Source organism: Erpetoichthys calabaricus, chromosome 8 (assembly GCF_900747795.2).
Source record: "Erpetoichthys calabaricus chromosome 8, fErpCal1.3, whole genome shotgun sequence".
Taxonomy (NCBI): Eukaryota; Metazoa; Chordata; class Cladistia; order Polypteriformes; family Polypteridae; genus Erpetoichthys; species Erpetoichthys calabaricus.
The window spans coordinates 49,071,707-49,093,487 of NC_041401.2; the positions used below are offsets into that span (position 1 = coordinate 49,071,707).

General features: G+C 37.3%; 1 protein-coding gene across 1 annotated transcript in view; it reads right to left on the minus strand.

The window, feature by feature from the left end:
* Nucleotides 1-21,781, minus strand: part of lrp1bb (low density lipoprotein receptor-related protein 1Bb) — a 2,167,948-nt gene that overhangs the window by 1,789,808 nt on the left and 356,359 nt on the right. The window contains exon 2 of the mRNA XM_051931086.1: nt 11,249-11,371. Within this exon, the coding sequence (XP_051787046.1) occupies nt 11,249-11,371 (123 nt within the window). The remainder of the gene's footprint in view (nt 1-11,248; nt 11,372-21,781) is intronic.

Below are 21,781 nucleotides of genomic sequence, written 5' to 3' on the forward strand. Positions count from 1 at the left end.
AATACCTGCTTGTTGCACTCCTGTAGCTACAAAGAACTGGTAACACTGAGGGCTGCATGCAACACCTGTGTTCTCTTACAAATGACTTTATGATGACACCACATATAACCAGCAGCTGACATAGTGCTGTATTCCTCTAAGCTCATATTTCATGTAACAACTGACAAAATATACTGTACCTATCAACTATGATCAACAATTTTCTTGTACCAACATACAGTACATATATTCTTTTCTTGTTTTGTTTGTCAACACATTCATGAATTTGAGGGAGTGCTGCACAACCACAGAATTAACCTCCGTAGTGTTAGATGCAAGTGTTACTCAAGCTGTGAAAACAGTGCTAAAAAGTGTTAGTCCTATGTGTCACTCAGGCAACTGTATAGATGCATCTCACATAAGCATTAGACCAGAGGATTACTCAGTCTGTAAAAGTGCTATCGGCGTTAGTCCAGAGTGTTACTTGGACAACAGTATAGGTGCATCTTACATAAGCGTCAGGCCCAAGCATTACCTGGGCAATGGCATAGACACGTCTTCTCCTAACCTCATAATGGCGTCATAAAAGAAACGTTTTTCAGCAGCACAGGTGTTGCATGCTCTTGACAGTGATACGAACAGTGATGGCGAAGTGAATCTATCTTCAGATAATGAAATTGAAACCAGAAGTGATTCTGATGTATCTGAAAGTGATGCTCGCGTTTGGGTTTCTGTTGACTCTGCTTCAAATAAACTAGCACCACCTCATCTTGATTTTGTGGGACAGCCAGGAATAAAAGTGAACATTCACAGCCAAGATCCACTTATTTATTGAAAGTTGTTTCTTGATGATGTTGTGATTGAAAGAATTGTTGTTGAGATGAAACCTTATGCTGAACAGTGTCAGGTAAATCACCGTACATCTAAGTTGTTTTTCCATTCAAAGATACACTACACAAAATACATATTTTGACAGTATATAGGGTACTAGCCATGGCCCGCAGTATTAGTGAAACAGGACAGTGAGGAGGTTCCCAGCCCAGCTCTCTACTCCTGTCGTCACACTTGCCCCTCCCCTCGGCCTGCAGCCTCTGTCTTGGATTAGTGCGAATATATCGGTCCTGCAAGTGAACTATGTTTCTTAGCGCAATGAGAGAAGTCGCAAAATCAACCAGAATGTTCAAGCAAATTATAGAAAAAAACCCGATCTAAATCCGTTAAGTAGTTCTCTTGTGAAAAGTGGACAGACATACAAATGGGTCTAAAAAACTATAAGAAACTTCGCGCTTGGACCAAAAAATTTTTAAAACCGTTTCTTAGTGAGCACCCACAGGCCAAGTGTAACCTACATTCCAAATTTCAAGTCCCAAGTCCTCATGGTCCAGGAGATTTTGTGATGAGTGAGTCAGTGGTATTTGGCTTTTATATATATATATATATATATATCAATTAGCATCATCATCATTATTATTATTATTTATTTCATATTATTATTCTTCATTATTATTATTTGTAGCATTTTTATACTTTTTAGATTTCTGACTTTGTACATTTGGTGTTTTGTACATTTCACAGTATAAAGATCCATCCATCCATCCATTATCCAACCCGCTATATCCTAACTACAGGGTCACGGGAGTCTGCTGGACCCAATCCCAACCAACACAAGGCGCAAGGCAGGAAACAAACCCCGGGCAGGGCGCCAGCCCACCGCAGCAGTATAAAGATGAGATTTAACAGAAATATCATTTTTCAAGCCAAAAAATGCAACACATTTTACTTTTTTTTTGAGAAAAAAAAATGTAACACTAAGGAGGCTAAGAGGTTTTTTTTTTTATTATTTCGTTTCTGTATGCTGCTGTTATATAGATTGTACTTGATTAATGTGAACATGATTGAAAAGCCCTTTGCTGTATGGGCATTAGTATTGTTTTCATGTCTTGTGCCTGCTACTGCACTTTATTTGCAAAACCGTGTTTTTCTTTTCTCCCCACTGAAGTCTTTAATGTCTCAAAGTCTATAACTGATAACCACATATTACACTGTTCACTTATACTTAGAGATAATTCTGATTACTTGCTTACCATGCATTTGCTGGAAGTGTACAGAATAATTACAGTTTAAACTTTAATTAATAATTAATATATACAGTTCACTGTTTCTAATTCAGTCTGTATGTGTATATACAGTAAGTCATTAAAAATTAAATCTGTACATGCTATGTACATTGTTTTTGCTTTCTAAAGCACTATATGGAAATTTACTAATTTAGATTATTTTTTTCTAAAGTAACTAAATTGTACTATTGGTTGAGTAATTTTTACAGTGCATACTTGCTTTTGAGTAGTTTCCACATCGTACACTTTTACTTATGTACAATTTTTGTCTGACTAATATTATTTCTGCTTGAGTAGAATTTTTTGTGTCCTTTTCACCTCTGATGACAACATGCAAAATAAAGTGCTGGGTCACTCAGCAATTCTTAAACATAAAATATGTTCAAGTATCTTTATTGCTCAGATGAAATTGATAGATCTTTCTTGAGTCCTAGAAGGTTTAAATATTTTTTTCAGTTTAAACAAGAGATTAAAATGATGAGATGCTTTTTGCATACAATATATTTTGCACTTTTTTCTTTCCTTGTACTATTCCCAAATTTTCTAACAAAGCTCATTATGATACTGAAAGATCACAGTATTTTAGAGCTCCCACTGCTGTTTTTCACATTCCAGTAAGCAAAAAGCTCATCAAAGACTGTATGCTAAATGTGAAAGTGAAGTTTTAAAGGGCTATTCTGAGAAAGTAGGGCCTTTTTTGCACACTTGGCAGTTTTAGACAAGTCCCAAGCACCAATCATTTGCATTGGATCTCCGCCTCATTCACCCCAATGAACTGTGACTGGAGCTGAGCCTGGGGCGACAGATGTAGAAATAAAGAAACATAAGCCCTTCATAACTACAGTACAGGTTCAAGAGGTCTTTTTGCAGCTGATTCAGTATTGTAAGAGAGAGTATAGCATTATCTCATTGCATTATTTCAGTTTACGGTTTCACACAAATGTTACCTTTGCATGAAAAAATTGATTTTCCCGTCTTGATTATTTCTGAACTCATAAACAACTTTTAGATTGGATAGAGAAGATATATTTGAAAAAGTGCCGTGCTTCACAATGTTTCATTTATTACTTTTTCATGCCTTTTACCTGTGGGAGATTAAGTATGTTATTTTAATTTAAGCATTGATTAGTCAAGTATCATTTATCCTCAAATTTATTCACAGAAAAGTGTTTACCTAAAATGTCTGACTAGGTTTTTGTAGACCTGTGTAATGGGGCACTAGTTTGTGCTTCTGTTTCATAGATCCAGGGACCTGGGTTCAATTGCTGGCCTGGTTATTGAGCGTTTACAGGTTAAAACGTATTATTTATATTTTTTAAACAAGTTATTTTAACTTATAGTACAATGGTAGGTAGCAGCAATATACAGTAGTACCTGAAAAATGAATAAACAAAGAAATAGCAACTAATAGGAAGTTAATATATAACTCAATTTTAAAATGTAATAATAAACATCAAATAATAAAAATACAACAAATATCATGAAGAATAAGTAACATTAAGGCATTAAGTTTGAATTGTTACAGAGATACTGTAAGAAGTGTTTTGGTCACAGGTCAACCTGATGATTTTATGGGAGTTAAAAATGTAACGGTGTTAGCAGCAAAAATTCAGCAGATACTGCTTACTGGATGAACAAGTTGCTTCTGGTGTGTGTGAGAGGTCTGTCACAATGAAAAGGGCTTTCTTGACGTATTTCATATTATAAATATCCTATATGGATTTGTTGTTGACTTTGGTGATGAACTGAGTTGTTTTAACCACCTACTGTGGGTCCTTACTATCTTCCATAGTGTCATTGCCTTGAAAGTCTGTGATGCTCCTCATCAGTATTTTCTTCACTGTGAATCTGTAAAAATATGACAGATTGAGTTTCTTCTGCCTCCTCTCAAAGTAACGGTTCTGTTGAGCTTTCATTACAAGAAAAGTAGTATTGAAGGACCATGACATGTGATCAGGGACGTTAACTAAAAAGAACTTACAACTATTCCCTCTAACCACAACAATGACAACAATAATGTCAATAAGATGTCACTCCACCAAGTCTTCTGAGCTTAAATTCATATACTAATTGTTGTTGATTCACCATTCAATGAGATTTTGCCTCCACCCTGTAGGATGTCTTGTCACTCATGGAAAATTAGATCCAATACTGTTGTGTTGTCCGAGTCATATTTTTAACAAGTAATCCAATTTTCACACATATACAAAACATACAGTAGTTATTCTAAACTGGTCTTGGATGTGTCAGTGTGCTCTGTGACGGACTGGCAGCTCATTCAGCAACAAGCTTGGTTTTAGATATGCACCCATTATTAGGCTCATTAATGGCAACACCAGTAGAGCTCAATGTTCTTATGGTTTGATGATTTTGTTTCTTTATTGGTTATGAAGATTGTTTCTCTTCATGCATCATATCAGCGCTAACCCTTTCTTGGACTGTGACCTTTACATAGTGGAGGGGTTTGTACTATGCAATGTTCTTTAGAGCGATGTTGCCAGATACTTGATTTCCTACTAGGGTTACCCATGAATAACTGATCTAAGCAGAGGAGCCAGACAAAGAGTAATTAAAAATACACTCCCATGAATCTATTAAAACATCTGAAACACAGATATTGAAACCCACAAATAAACCTATGAATGCTATGCCAAAATAAGCTACAAAGAATCATCATCAGAACCCACTGAGCGAAGGGGTAAAGACTGAATGCAATATCAATGAAATGATAGTTATGGGTGTGGTATGTTCAGGCATACAACTTCCTGACAAAGGAAATCTGGATTGTGATATGAAACACAATGTTTCCATTAAAAAGGAGCCAGAGTTCAGGTCACAGAGGTTGGAAAATGTTGTCTAGATAGAGCTAGACTCCTATATCCACATTGCAGGATCTGGAACCAAACGTCTTCATCAAGAATGCTCTTTCTACTATTCTGAAGTTTTCTCCAATTTGGCCTGTAGTAGTGCGATGATACTTTCAAGTAACTGGCTGTGTGCCAGACGTGATGTTTTATACCTGTGGACAAGAGGGTCAGCTTGCTGAAAGTGTAATATTTCAGACTTCTCTGACTTTGCAGAGACAGAATTTCATTCATGAAAGTGTACAGATAGTGACACTGCAGTCTTGCTAGGATATTCTGGTCAGTGACATAGTAGGGAAACAATGGAGAAATGCGAAAGGAACATATAAGAAGGAATGATCTGCCTGATTTGAATCACAATGGCGAAATGTTTTTGGATTTTGCGGTACTGTAGTCATGCATTGTCTATTACGAATATCACATTCTGAAGTGTATCCTGTATTTAGACATCCTTTGGCCAGATATCAATGAATGATTTTATGCTGTAGTTTTGTTATCTGACTGACCTGAGGTTGTATGTTCTTTACAGTCAAATTACCATATGCTGGACGTAAATTGGCAGCAGTGACCAGAGCATCAGCTGGACTGATTTAGATGACACAAACTTTCAGGGAGGATGTCCTGGCAAAATCTAGAAAGTGCCTTTGTTCTCATACGCTTGAATGGACCCTTTTGAAAACTTTAGTAGTGGAGACGGCTACAAAAACACCACATCCAAAGAGGTGCTAATTTTCTGTCACAGCAAAAAGCCTAAGGCACTTTAGTGAACCAGGATCACTAGTGAGAGATGCTGGCAAGTTAAAGAAAAGGTACTTCTAAGGCATTTTAGTTTAGGCAACATCAGCAGTGGTGCCTAAAGCAAAAGCAGTCTCAATGTGGTTCTGGTTAGCCTTTCAAAGACTCAGGAAATAAAGGCAGGACATCACCTGGACCTGTTCTCAGTCGATGATGTGTTCATAAGGTAGAAAGAGCAACATCCAAACCCAGGACATAGTCTCCTCCTTGTAAACAGAAGTGGAAGAAGCATTGAATCAGGATTTAGTCCATTTCTCAGGCAAAGGTCACTGAGATGATGTAGCAAGACTGCATGACTGTAAGAGATTCAGCCAGAAATTCTAAAAGTATTGGGCTTTTGGAATGTATCTGTGTCAACAAGCCTCTTTAATTTTAGCAGAGACAGAGGTTTAAGACTAAAGGAGTGATATACTGCTCCCAATTTTTAAGAAAAAAGAAAAGAGTGTGTATTCCAATTAAAGATATTTTACACTCCTCTGCCTGCCTGGAAAAACCTAAGTAACTGTGATGGGATGGAGACTACATTCAACAATTGGACCTCAAGTCAAGGAGCAACATTGTACTCTTGGATTTAGTCCTGGTCTTGGAAGATTGAATCAACTCTGTCTTTGAACAAATAGTTGTGGGCTCATGGATTTTTTTTCTCAATCCCCTCTTTTTGTAATTTGTAAAAAATCATGTTTCTTGGTGGCATCTTGTGGGAAGTGGTTTCTTGTTCTATTCAGGTCTTGAATTTGTAGATCAAGATTTGTGTTTACATACTTAATAAGTTTAGAGCATTTTAAGCGTGAGTGTAGGATTTCACAGAAGGAGCATCTTATGACTTCTTCTGTTCCTGATTTTCATGAAAACATATTTGCTAGAAGTTTTCAAAGTATACTGTTTGAGAATCTTTGTGATGCATCTTTGCTATTTGCAGATGACATTATCCTTTCAGGATTATCAGACTATATTCTCTGGCATGCTGTGTCTTTAACTAAGTGTGATGCATTTGAGGGTGAGAATTGGCAGCTCTTGAAATATGAGCTTACATTACTTTCCTGGAAAAGAGCAGCAGACACCCTCCAAGTAATGGTTAAGTAACTGTCACAAATGGAAGAGTTGAAGCACCTCAGGCTCATGTTCACAAGTGGCATTAGAGATGACCATGAAACTCATGAATCCTACAGCACATGAGTAGTGGTTGTATGGATAGTGTACTCTACTTGTTTATATGGAAGATAAGTCTTCAGATGAAGCTTTTGATTTACTGGCTAGTCTATCACCTGATCCTGGCTTAAGGTCACTAACAGCCGGTGATGACCAAAAGAAAGTATGAGTACACACAAGTACAATCAGCAGAAATGACATCCCTGTACTTGTTGATAGGCTTATTCTTCATGAAAATGTGATGAGGCTGGCCGATTTTCCAGACTGACATTGTCATTGTTATACGCAGTCATAGAGCATTTTTCATGCTCAGGAGGAGACACAGTTTTATACATTTAAGGAATTATAACTTATGGCTGGCCTGGAAATTTTCCAGTGGGAGCTGGAATCAATTGCTGAGGAGAGCATGGACTATCCAGTTCAGCATGCTGAAAGTGCTATGAACACTCGGAAAAGTAGACAGAAAATTAAATGACAAATTAAGTCATAAGGTCAAAAATTTGAAATCATTGTCACAGGAGGCTGGGGGACAGACCCAGCTGGGACACCTGGAAGGACCTGGAGGTGGCTTATACGTCCCCCGGGCCATGAGGGGGCAACCGCCCTGGATATGGAGGAGACCTCGGGAAAGGAGCAAGGAGGCTCAAGCCCATTGGGGCCTGTGGCCATCGCCAGGGGGCACCCCAAGCCTCGTCGAGCCCGGGAAACATGCACTTCCGCCACACCTGGGAAGGTGGAGGAAGATCCTTCCAGCGACACCCGGAGTGCTTCTGGGTGCAAGGGCAGCACTTCCACCACACCAGGAAGTGCTGCTGGAAGAACATCATCAAGCACCTGGAGCACATCCGGGTGGAAATAAAAGGGGCCGCCTCCCTACAATCAGGGAGCTAGCGTCGGGAGTGGGAGCAGGATGAAGCTCCCAGGGAGAGAGGAAAGGCGGCCCACGGACAGGGAGAGAAAGGCCCGTGTGCAGCGTGATTAGTGCTGGGAGCACTGTGTGCTGTGCGGGACTGTAGTGATGAATAAACATGTGCTTTTTATAAAGAAGTGGTGTTTGTTTGGTGGTGTTCGGACCCGGGTCTCACATCGTTTTTAAAATTCTATGGAAAGGTAATTGTAGATTGATTATCAAGAAAGACATTAGGCATGCTAATATCAGAGCTACAATACAATGCTACAACAGTGATTTGGTTGCCAAACTAGGATTTCCTAACTGTATGTAGATAAACAATAAACATTGATTTGCAGTAAAGAGAGCTCGGTGAACTCCATTAAAATTACACACATTCCATCTACTCAAATAGGGTTACAAAGAGGCATAGTTTGTCTCTGCAAAGCAAGAATGACATCCACAGAGGAGACAAGTCCTTCAGAGGACTCTCACATCCCAATTTAGAGTCAGCAATTACTTAAAGTGTTTTGTAAAATGACAGCAAACAAAACAGTTCGAACATACAAATCAAAAGCAAAAGTGCAAATTCCAGATGAAGAGGTTTCAACTTATTTTGTATGTTTTTGTGTACAATGTTGTCAGTAGATACTGTACACTGTGAGATTGCTGTGATACAAATAATAATACTGTATCTTTTATGCATTAAATGAACTCAGAGGACTCTTCAAATTAGAATAGCTAAGAAAATTAAACAGTAAAATTAAAATAATAACAGTAAATAAAGCTATAATGTTCACAGTAATAAAAAATCAAAAAATAACATCCATCAGAAAAGCTCACATGTTTCTAACAGTAAAATGTTCCATAGATATCTTCATAACTTCAAAACTAAAGCAATCAATCCTAAAACACACAGGAAGCCAGATGAGTGAAGCCAAGCCTGGTATGAAAAGTTCAGATTTTCAAGTTCCAGTTATATTTGATTTTTCTCCAGACAGTCTGGTTGACTTTGTTGAACTGATCCCTTTATGATTTAATGTGGTTGAGTGTGCCCTATTGTGGACTTCCATCCCATCCACTGTTGTTTTCTGCTTTAAGCCTAAAGCTACTGTTAAAGCTATCTGATTAGGTGGGTGTTGGTATCATAATAACATCACATTTGTAATTAAACAGTAAAAATCTGTAACTAAATAAAAGAATTCATACTTAGCAGATATATCACTTTCATTTATTATCATGCACTAGATGAATTTTTTCTCCTCCATTAAATTCATGAGATTGAAAATCAATTGGAAAGAAGTTGGTGTATCTGATAAACAACTAACACAGTGTTCATAAAAACAGAATGATGTTTTGTTTATTTTAAAGCAACGGATGCAATAGAAATGGCACATTTGTTTGCAAAGATAATGAAGCAGCTGTTTATTATTTTTGGTTATTCAAAAGCACTGCACAACTCCTTTAAGGCTCCTCTTTCCTTTTAGATAACATGTTTGAGGATGACTGCTGAAACAGCACATCTCCTCATTTTTTGGAGGTTAAACTGCCCGGTATAGTATTTTATTTTCCCATAGGGCCTGTAAGCATTATATCTGTGCTAGAACAGAAAATTGCTGAAGAGGGATTTCTACTGGACTTTATCTTTTTAATAAAATATTTCTTAACTATGCTTATTCTTGATTGGATGAAAAATACCCCCTTCTCACTCATTTAATTATAATACAATTTATTGGTTTTCAGAGATATTCACAATCTGCACATTAAGAAAAGGATAATTTAAAGTATAGAAACTTTATTAGCATTTATGACCTCTGCATTCACAACCTGAAAAGTCAGATTATTCATAAAGACTGGTATTTTTATATTACACATATTTAATGACACTGAACAGTGTGTGCTTCCTTTTATTGTTTGTCATACATCTCACAATAATGGTAATTTTTATAGTGGACACAAACAAAGTTTGTGGGTTTTTTTTGTTTTTCTTTTTTAAGATTTTGTCACGCATAACTCATGGCACATACAAAATGGAAAAGGAAATAACCACCACAGGTTTTGTCACCTCTTAACAGGATTTACTGATTTGCTTACTTTCAAAACACCAGCAAACTCCCCACTGGCTTCATTTATCTAGCTTTGCTCTCTCAAGACGTCACCATATGTTGCTGTCTCCAGGCAGCTCCAGATAACAGTGCAAATCCATATCCAAACCTTTGAAAAAAGCCAGGTGCACAAAACAGCACTCTTCTGCTACTTATCCTAAACTAAGACCAAAAAATATAAACGTTCCAGACGGCAAAGAGCTAAAGGCTGTGACAGATTGCAAAGCACATCTCCCTTGGCCTACAGCCTTCTCCAACACATAACTAAAGAGCAAAACTGCTTCTTCTTGATATCTCTTTTCAAATTATGTTTATATAGTATAGAAGTGGAAGAAAAGTCAACAAATCTACATTTTAATACTGGGAATTTTCAATAGTCATTTTTTAAAACTGTGCCTAATGGAGTAGGTGAGTTTTGAAAGTTTTCTCTTTAGGTTAATGCACAAAAGTTTAATCCAAAGGAAAGTGCACATATATTGAGGACAATTTGAATCCGACTGATTCATTTAGATCTGACAGATTAATTATAAGTTCAGGCTACCTCCACATTTCTGCATTTTCATTTAACATCACCAGTGATCTTTGTCTGCATTGTGCATATTCACATCATTTACAAAAGTTTTTCCATCCACACTAAAACAAATGAAAACACAAATGATTTAGACATTCACATACAAATCCTTGGGAAAAAAAAATCTTTGAAGTGATTTTATCACTGGACAGGAAAATTATTTGCCTTTTGTGCATGTATGCAGCATTCACATTGTACAAGACATAACTTATACACATACAAGTAAGAAACACAATGGAAAGCAACTCTTCTATGTTAGCTGTGTGTGCATATGATTTGCTACTGTGAATGGTGACCAACTGTGTGTGAGACATTGTAATGAGCACAAGACAATCAGGGAAGGGCTGTGTAATAAGCACAAAGAAGTCAGAGTTCAAGCAGAGTCTGAGTTTTTAAAAGTCTCCTTCTCCAAATCACACTGCAATATTAAGCCAGTATATTTAGATATATAAGGCTATAGAAAGCATTTTCCAAAGTCTCTGTTTTGGGGGGTTAAACACACTGGAGAGTGTAGACAAAAGGTTAAAATGGAGTCTGTGTTTTCCAATGAAAATGTAGTATTGTGGACGTAGCCTCAGGATGACTCAATACTCAAAGCAGATGTTCTTCGATATTTATGACTAGATATTTAATTCAGCAAACTCTGAAAGCAATTTTGCAAAAAATACCTACAATGGCAAGAATTAACATCATTGCACGTGCAAAAAGTAACATTTCTCCTCAGTCATCAGATGTAGTCAAATCAAACATATATCATAACTTCCACTTTATTTACTTACATCTGTCCAGATTTTCGTCCGAATTGTCTGGACAGTCTGGCTCCCCATCACAGACCCAGTTTTCAGAGATACAAGTCACTTGATCTTGGCATAGAAATTCACCCCCATCACATGTTAGTTGTTCTGGAAATGAAACAAATATGGAGAAAAGGGAAAAAAGCTGCAATGAAATGTTGAAAATAAAGTTATGGAAACATTATTAATGAGCAGCATGTAAGATGGTGTTAATTTATTAAAGATGTCATGAAGTGCTGTGAATAGGTGTTTGGTTAATAGTCATTTCATTTAACACTGTGAATTTGGTTTATTCTAGAATTTTTTTCCTGATGCATATTTGAAAGGCTGTAATCACAGTGGCACATTTCCTCTGCATATGTATTTCACCTTTTACCACACAATTGGATTGTTATCACACCAATGATTGGATTATATCAGTTCCATGTAAATGGGTTACTAGGTACCTCTTGGGCCTTTAGTTTGTTTGGAAAGATTTTATTCTTGAATTCAGTGAGTGATAACAGCGCTCATTTGAATTACCATCCACAGCTGTGACTGCTGCCATGCAATGAGCCTGAAGTGTTAAATGAAAAATAAAAATGAAAACTTCTACGAATGATGGTGATTCATTTTTCATTGTTAAAAGTATTTTATTCAAAAAATACCTTTTGCAACTAGATCATGATAATCTTGAAGGAATTCAAATCTATTCTACTGTCTATACTTAAACTGACTTGCAACTATTTAGTTAGTCCCAAAAAATAGAGGACCAGAGAGGATGGCATAAATCGGGGATTAAATACAATTATCATCAAGATACAGGCAAAGGTCCCATCAAACAGAAGTCATAGCTGTAGTCTAAAAGAAAGCAAGTAGTCCTAAACTTAATTAATTAATTCCTTTCACTACCAAACTAAGCAACAAAGAGTTTAATTTTTAATCCGTAAGTTTGGATGCTGTATGATGCATGTCAAAATCATTAATAGCATGGCATTGATAACATCACAAGCATACGGAAATCTGATCATGTGACCGGCAAAGACACCATTGCTGAAACAACATTATGCACAAAATGATGTGAAAAATATCAAAATTATATTAAAACATAGCAACCCATTCATATGGAACCAAAAAGAACTGTTAATGTTTATTCTATCGTTTGTAAGAAATTAGATCAGCTGCCTATATCTTATTTTAGAATTAAAGAACTAATCTGAAAGCAAAGGAAAAAAAATCTGAAACCAGCTTTAAATTCTGCAAATAATTGTTTTTATATAAATGAGACCATTTTCCTAGTTTACATTTTTAAATTACATCTCAATTAATAGTACGTATTTATTTTAATAATAGCATAAAATATAGTGTATCAGCACCTTGTTCACCTTGCAGTCTTATCACATAACATCACTTTTTTGCCTATTTTCATTCACAGATTTCATTTATATCAACTTAGACACCTGCAGGCACTCGCAGCATCGCACGATCCCCAGTTATATAGTCTGACATATCCAGTGCCTCAGTCCAACCAGTCAGCAGCTCGCATGTCTTAAATCACAGAGGCAGGCTTGTGTGGGTGTGAGAGCTGAGAACGAATGCACGCTCAACCTGAAGCACAACGCGTATAGTGCAGCTATGAGGAATAAGGAACATGGGTGTGTTAGAATTGACAACCAGAAGATAGATTTGCCTGTATTGCGGCTTATGTACAACAACAAATGAAAAAAGGGCAGCTGAACTCTCCATGGCTGTAAGCCCTTACGTAGACACTGGCTCCGTCAGGCAGCAAGCTATTGGGTGTTATGGAAAGGGGAGAGCTTGCGATATTTTAGAAATGTGAAACTGTGCTGGAAAGTTGTCATCTAATTTAATATATCCTGTTGTTTCAAATCATGTAGTCTAATATACTCTGGTGACAAGATCAGATCAGTTTCACATCTCCTCCAAGTAGAAACTGTGTAATGTGACATCGCCTTTAGTGTTAGACTGGTAAACTATGACCTTCTTACCAATAATATATTACAATATACTGTACATAACTCATCCCCACCTTTCTCACTAAGCTCCAAGTGTATCTGTAAAGCATAGCCTTTTTTTATAATAATGTGACTGGATGAGAAAAAATACATTATTTCACCTAGTAAGGTGTAGAGTGATAACACCATCTTAGTAGAATAGAAAACCACATCTGCCAGTGAGTGCTGGGACTGTATTCATTGCGTAAAAATCACCGAATATTGGTATCTTGACTTTGCCTTTCACCACAAAAATTCCCAAATCATACAGTATAGTCCATCAATGGATCCATTCACTTTAACTACATTCATTTTATCCTTAAGCACACTTCCACATATGAGCCAAACACACTACACAATAGTTAAAAAAATAATAAGATAAATGAAAATCAACAATCACAAAATGTAATATTGCAACATAAACAAGAAATATCACACAGTACATGCAAAAATATACAAATATAATCATACTGGTTTTAGGTCCAAATTCTAACTAGCCTACTTCAGTCCCATTCTGGAAAGGATCAAATCTATCCATCCAATTTGTAACACGCTTCTCCACCACATGCTTGAAGTGAGCCATTGCCAGTCCCAGCAGTACTAGTCATAAGATAAGATCTACCCCTGGAGACTACAACAGTTCATCTCTGGGCACAACTCACATGTTTTGCATTTGGCTGGAAAACCAGTGAAAAGTCTGCGTCAAGCTAGGTAGAACATATTCAGTGTCCAAGCTAGGAGTTGGACAAATACAGCACACTGAATACATTATTTCTTGTGAGTACCTTCTCTTTTTAAGTGTTACTTGTTTAAAATGTCATTTGTGGAAGCTGCAGCTGCAAGTCATTTCTTGAAGAGCCATATAAAATGAAATTGTGTTCACACAGCAGATGCTCCATGGGTGTATTTGACAGTCCACATCAACCATACAGAATTTATCTGCTCCACAGAACCAATCGTGCAGCGTCTCAGATATAACAAAACATATTTCTGTTCACCCTTCAGAATCTATTCATTTTGTACAATTTATCTACTTTTTCAGAAATACCTCAAAGCAGCATTGTGGCATTTAAAATACTTTTCTTCCAGCTTTACAATAAGAGTAATTTTTTAAATAAAAAAGAAAACTGTGTATGTACTGTGCAAGCTTTGTCACATTGTAAGCATCCATAATAAAATGTTAATTAGTTAATTAACAAAGCTTTTGTATCGCCAGTCTTTAGTCATTTCAAAAACTTAGAGGAGCTGTCAAAGTAAATATTTCATGCTTAGTTACTTCAGTGACTTGGAGACTCCTTAAATATTCATCTGGGTAAGGAAGCACATCTGCACTTGGCTATAGCCTCCGTTTATTGTGTTTCTCGAGATGAACTGCAGTCGCTTAGAAAATGGCATATGCTTAACAAGAGATGACTGGCAGTCTGCTTCAATTTCAGTGCCCAGTAAGCCTAGAAAAGATTTCTGACACCCCATCCATCCACTTTTCAAAGCTGTTCTTCCCATTTGAAGGGTAAGATTAACAACAGGCCTGAAGCAGGACTGTGCGTAGCGCCGGACTGTTGTAGGTCACACATGCAAGCACATAAACAAGAAATATTTTAAATTTACAATTACACAGGAAGTTTATGTTTGAATGGCACCACTATCTGTACAAACAAACACAGAATATGCCAGTTCATCACAGATGGCTCCTTAGCATGGATCTGAATATCAGTGCTAAGAATATGCAAAGCTAACCACAACACTGTGCCACATGATACCATACAGCCATGTCTAAAGAAATGACACAATTGTAAATAAATAAACATCACATTTGAATACCGCCTGGCAGTTCTCTTGGCAGGTGGACATAGACACTAAAGGAAGAATTCTGTACTCCATATGATGATTGGTTTTGATCTAACCTAGCAGGTGTAGTAAAATTTACCTAGTGCCCATTACAAGCCATTATTAAGTAGGACATACATTTTTAACAGCATACACTTTGGCATTCATTGCTCAATGTAGATCGAGTTACAAAATGGTGTGATAAAAGGATGGATACCTCTAATTTTGAGGGCAGCTACATACAAACATGAGAGTATAGTGTCGTAAAGAGAGTAGGCCATTAAGCACAACTTTTTAAATCAACTTTCATTTGCACAACTTTTACTAAATATCATTAAGACTTGAATGTTCTTAAAGTAGTACATCTACTAAATTGCATGGTAAGATATTGCAACGGTGATGAAGAGGTCACTTAAATAAAGGGATGTGTAATTGTGTGTACTACCACCTCTGTAATATCCAAGTTGTACAACAAAGAAATTTAATTTACATTATTCAATAAGCCTATGATGAACTGTTAGCTTAGCGAGGGTTAGTTCCTATCTTGCACCCAGTGCTGCTGGAATGCAATTTAGCCACCCATGAGTCTACACTAAAACCAGCGCCCTCTTCAGGGTGGGATCTTAGCCTAATGATTTTTTTGTGATAAAATATTTATTGAAGTTTAAATTACATTAATGAGCAACAGAAATAATAATAACCAACATGTTTCTCATAAAATAAACAATCAAAGGAAAACAACTGCAAAGATAATAACCACCACAAAAATAATACCACACCCATCAAATTTGCTCTGTTAAAAGGGTAAAAAGAAAATGCCTCAGCAACACATAGGAGGGAAATGCATCCCAAATGTCAGATTGCACTGAAATAGGATTTAAGAAGCAGTAAGAGGACAAAAATGGCAACCACAGGTCTTGCGGCTCCACAGAATTTCCAACAGAGCACACCATTTTGTAATATATGAAGCAGATGATCCATTGATCTTCGCCGCTAAAAGTTCCAGGAGAGTAAGACTGAAAAATGAAGGTTATCAAGATGCAGATAGAAACACCAGATTTCCAGCGAGAAGCTAAAGATGTCCTTGTAGCTATTGTGCCTAGACAAAACAGCCTCTGTTGGATAGAAAGGACAGAGAAAGAAAGAGAGACGACAGGTTCAATAAGAGAAAAATTTGAGGAAGGAAACAGATGTTAACGTGAAAGACAGTCAAGAGAAATTTAGTGATATACAACCACAAAGCTGAGACCAGGGAGCATTTCCAAAACATATGCAAAAATGTGCCTTGGAAGCAGAATGCCTGCCAGAAGGGAAAACAGTGGACAGTCCCATAGCAAAACGCTTTTGGCGGGGGCAAAATAAGTACAATGAACAATACTAAATTGAATGCTTTGAAGATTGGAGTTCTTAGATGATAAATAAATATACTGATGATGAAAAATAAAATACTATTAAAATAGATTTCCAACAGGGCGGCACGGTGGCGCAGTGGGTAGCGCTGCTGCCTCGCAGTTGGGAGACCTGGAGACCTGGGTTCGCTTCCTAGGTCCTCCCTGCATGGAGTTTGCATGTTCTCCCCGTGTCTGCGTGGGTTTCCTCCGGGTGCTCCGGTTTCCTCCCACAGTCCAAAGACATGCAGGTTAGGCGGACTGGCGATTCTAAATTGGCCCTAGTGTGTGCTTGGTGTGTGGGTGTGTTTGTGTGTGTCCTGCGGTGGGTTGGCACCCTGCCCGGGATTGGTTCCTGCCTTGTGCCCTGTGTTGGCTGGGATTGGCTCCAGCAGACCCCCGTGACCCTGTGTTCGGATTCAGCGGGTTGGAAAATGGATGGATGGATGGATTTCCAACAAAGTGGGATGTTGTTGGAAGGTACATTTGCCAAACAGGACTTGGGCCCAATGATGACGACTTGTTCCACCTTCTTTCATGACTCTTAGTTGAGCTGAGGAAATCAGAAACTTAATGCACAGTGTTATGTTTCAGCTAAGATTTGTTCCCTGGCTTATGTCTGGTTTTCTCTTATTGGTTATTTTTGTTGTTTTTGAAATCTTACTTTTCTTGTGTTTATTGTTGGTATGACATTTTTGTTTATATTCTTGTTTATTATGTAGAATTTATTTATTGTGTATTTATGCTGTTTACTTAAGTTCACTGTGTTCTGTGAATGGGACCACCATTTTATCATTATTGAGGTGCCATCCTCAGCCTTTGTATTTCAGTCTGAGGTGTTGGTGAGAGGTTCATTGAAGTTAGTGGTATGAAGATTTATCAAGAGTACTGTATTTTCTTGTTACTATGGATTTTTGTTTATGTTTATTAAATTTTACCAAATTTGATTTGGATTTGGACTTGTGTGCCTTTTCAGACTTACCATTTCTGCTTTAGTTTAGGCTTGTTTTACCTTTCTTTGCCATTTTTGTTCTCTCGCTGTTTATTATGACTAAATCCTTTATTTATAAAAGATTCTTCTTTAATCTTTGTCTATTCATGTCAGTGGTTTGTAGTTATCCTCTCCTTTGAAGGGTATTTGTGTGTATTTTGAGTATTTTGTGTATTTTTTAACTTTATTAGCCTGAACTCCATTCTGGGCCTGATTAGGCCCTTTAGGCCTGCCTATTGAATTTGGGTCAGGCTTTGAAGAGACAGGCCTATTTTGGGGTCAAACTGGTGATCATCCTTTATTTCAATTTTGTGAGCTGCAATTCACAACACATGAGGGATTAAAGAAAATGTTTCAATGATTAAGAAAACCTTACAGTATCATACTAAATAGATGGTTACATGATATTGCATCTGTCCATTTAATTAAACTGCTTAATCCAAACCTAGTGCTATAATGACCTGAAATCTATCCTTCAAGGACAGGTAACTCTGAACATGTCACTTAAATTCACTCTTAACATTTGTTGTACTGGGACAGATTAGATTCATCGATTAACCCAATGTATAAACAGTAAACAGGCAGGATATGAACTTAGACTCTTGGAGCTGTGAAGCAGTTACACTGACCACCATAAATACAATGAATGATGGTGGCAATAACCTAGAAGCCTATTTAAATGACCTCGGCTGAATATCATAAAGATGTCAGGCCGTCAGCATTTCAGAAAAACTTCACTCAGTGACTATACTATGGCCTCCTCTGGCACACCAATGATGAATGTGTCATCCATTTTACACTTCTTTGTTATTCTATATTGGGGGCAGTGGAACATACCCCTTCAGCAAAGGGGACAAGTCACCAGCTTCACCTAACTCACCATTAATGGGCTTGTTTTGAACGGTCTGCGTACTTTTAGACAACAGAAGGAAACTGGGGAACCTACAGGAAACTGCAAAATGAAAATGTGCAAATTCCACAAGGAGTGCAAGTTCTATTAAGGTAGAAGCACAATTTCCTACACTACTTTGCTCCCAAGCAGAAAAAGCTAACACAGTCATTTGTAGAAAGGACATTTTAAAACATTATGCTATTATTTTTTAAAATGACAGTACACAAAAAATTCTTCCAACAGTTTTGAGAGCAATGTGTGCTATTGCTTTGTATACAGCAGGCTATTTATATATTATATAGCATTGTATACAGGAGTTTTTTATGGGACTAGAAGATGAGCAAAATGTGGTTTACAGATTTTAGTGATCACCTGTTCATCCATCCATCTTCTAACCTAGCTGCTTAGTTCAGGATTCTGGTAGCACTGGGCACAATGCAGAAACCAAAGCAGAATGGAGGACCAGTACCCTGTAGAGCATGTGACCAGATTTAAACTCTCAAATTAACCAAACCTGAATGTCTTTGGGATGAGGGAGATAAACTGGAGATCCCAGAAATCCAGTTTAGAAAACCCACACAGACATGAGGAGAATGTGCAGAAAGAACATATACAGGCGCCGGGTCGGGATATGAATTTAGGAGGTAAGAGCACTAAACACTATCACTGGTTACAAATGTGTTTACTTTAAAACTGTGCTGTAATGTTTAAACTATTTTATTTCTGAGCCCAATGGTGGTTTAAAAAAAGAAAAATTAGAAGTGTAGACCACTTAGCACAGCCGTCAGCCTTGATAAATTGCATTAGGTGGTTAATTTCCATATATCTACATAATTACAACCTTCTATTTCATGGCCTCAAATCAGAAGTCTCACCAATGCTACATAGGGCATCCATAAAGGAGTAAGCAAAAAAAATGTCCCAGATGTTTCCTTTTAGGTCTCTTCTCACCTTTACCTAATTTTACTACTCTCTTATTTTTTACATATTATTTTAAAGCAGTTGTGCAGGCATTAGCACTATTGCCTCATGGAGCCAGCACCCTAGATTCAAATTCCAATCCCAGTAGGTGTCTGTATGGAGTCAACATGTTCTTACCGTGTCTGTGTCAGCTTTACTCCACTACTATGGTTCTCCTTCCACGTTCCAAAGAAACACCTTTTTATGTTAATTGGCAATAAAAATGTGACTATGTGCATGAGTGGGCACAGTGATGGAGAGCCACCTTGTCAAAGGATTTACCTGCCTTGCATTCAATGCTGCCAGGATCGGCATTAGCATCAAGTGACCCAAAAGAAAGAAAGAAAGAAAGAAAGAAAGAAAGAAAGAAAGAAAGAAAGAAAGAAAGAAAGAAAGAAAGAAAGAAAGAAAGAAAATGGGAGCTTGAAGAACCTTGTTTAGTGGAAGTGGACCAGTGTGACATTTCATGATTTTTCCAATGTTTTTAAGTTATAGACTTTATTTATCCAATCTTAGTGAGTTGGAGACAGCTATGACATGCTCCTATGATCACCAGTCACATAATCTGATATCTTGTGTTTTATGTACCATTATAGGAAGGAAAAGTCCCAAAAACAAGGGCAGCAATTGAATCTGCTCTCATCATGCCTGTAAACCATTTGCAAAGGCATGGACTCAGTCAGGCAGCATATTATTAGTTGTCAGAAAAAGAGGCAAGTCTGTGATAATTTGAAAATGTGAGACTGTGGTGAAAAGACATCACCGAATCATCTAATTTGACATTCCTAGCGATTTTCAGTCATGTAATCTGACATGCTCTGGCAGCAAGTTTAGCCACTGCAATTGTCAAGTCTGACATCCCTTTTGACTAGAAGCCATGTAAAGTGACATCAAGTTTAGGCCATGTCACATTACATGTCTTTTTTAGCAATTTTCAATTTCAGACTACATTTACATAATCTTAGTGCACTCCCATGACCAACAATAGCATAGTCTCACACACCTAGTGACTCAGTCAAACTAGTCTGCAACTAGCCCTGACAGAATCAAACAGGTTTGTCTTAAGTCACAGGGTGCATAACAGCGTACAACCAATAAACAACCACAATACATGTAATACATCAACAAGGAATAAGGAACCCAAAAAACACAAAAGAGACATGTCCATATGATGTCTCATGTTTTATGTACAATGAAAGAATGGAAAAAGTTCAAGAAAAGGGCAGTGATTGCATCTGAACTCACCGTACTTGTAAAGCCTTCCTACAGCACCCGCTCCACCAGGTAGCACATTATTTATTGACTGTTAGATAAAGGGGCAAGACGATAATTCTTTGGATGTGTGAAACTGTGCTAGAAGGTCAAAATATATCTGAGTAATTGGACACACTCAACAATTTCTAGTTATATAAATGAACATAATCAGCAACTACAGATTGTCAAAATTGACTTTGCCTCCCACTGGAAGTCATACAATGTTACACTGGCGTTTGGGAATGACTTATTGGGAATGACTTATTGCATTGTCCTTATTATGTGCGGTACAAGTAGACTTATTTTTTGTATTATTTCTCTGAACTGTTAATCCTTCTATTTTATTTTACTTAATAAAAACTAACATTCTGATACTTTTTTGAACTCTTCACAAAATATTTCTTCTGGCTTGTGGTAACTTTCACTTCTTTTGATAGAAGGAATTAAGTTCTTGGTTGTATATTAGGCTAACATCTATATCCAAGTGGAGGACAGAAGGTTTAAGTGACATTCTTGAGGTCACACAGTGAGTCAGTGGCTGCAATGGAACAGACACACTTTAAAAATCCAAAGCCTTAGTCACTACACTGCACCGCCTGCCTTGTTTTAATGTATGTAGTAAAAGCAGACACAAATGTCACTGGGCAAAGAGGGTTAATATACTAATTCAGATAATGGCTTTGCAGATCTGATGAACTTTAAGAAATATAGAGTTCTATTACAGTGTGATAATGCAGGAAATAGATAAAGCACAAAAAAATTAAAATAAATCTCAGTACCTGGCCACAATAGATGTTGAGGATCTGTAACTATCCAAAGTATATTGTGATTAAATATATAAAGATGAGCTCACACCTCACAGACACATACCCACTGTTTAATGATGCATATAATGTCTCCGAGAATTGCTTCCCTCTAATGTGCCACTTGGCTTCTAAAGTAGCCAACGTCCACATGAGTACTATCAAAACACAGAAAAATACATGCTCCATTACACATGGAAAAGCAGCAGCTAGCAACTTGAGCAGAAGGAGGTTGACAGTTTAAGTGTATCACTGCTGAATACCTCAGCGTGAATGTTTGGATTTATTGGGAAAGCATAAAAAGCAGCTTGGGGCCTTTCTCTCATATCCTAGTTTGTAAGAATTCATAACTCCATTTAAAGAGGGAAAAAAAAGACTCAACCTTCCATTTGGCATTCTGAACTCTAGC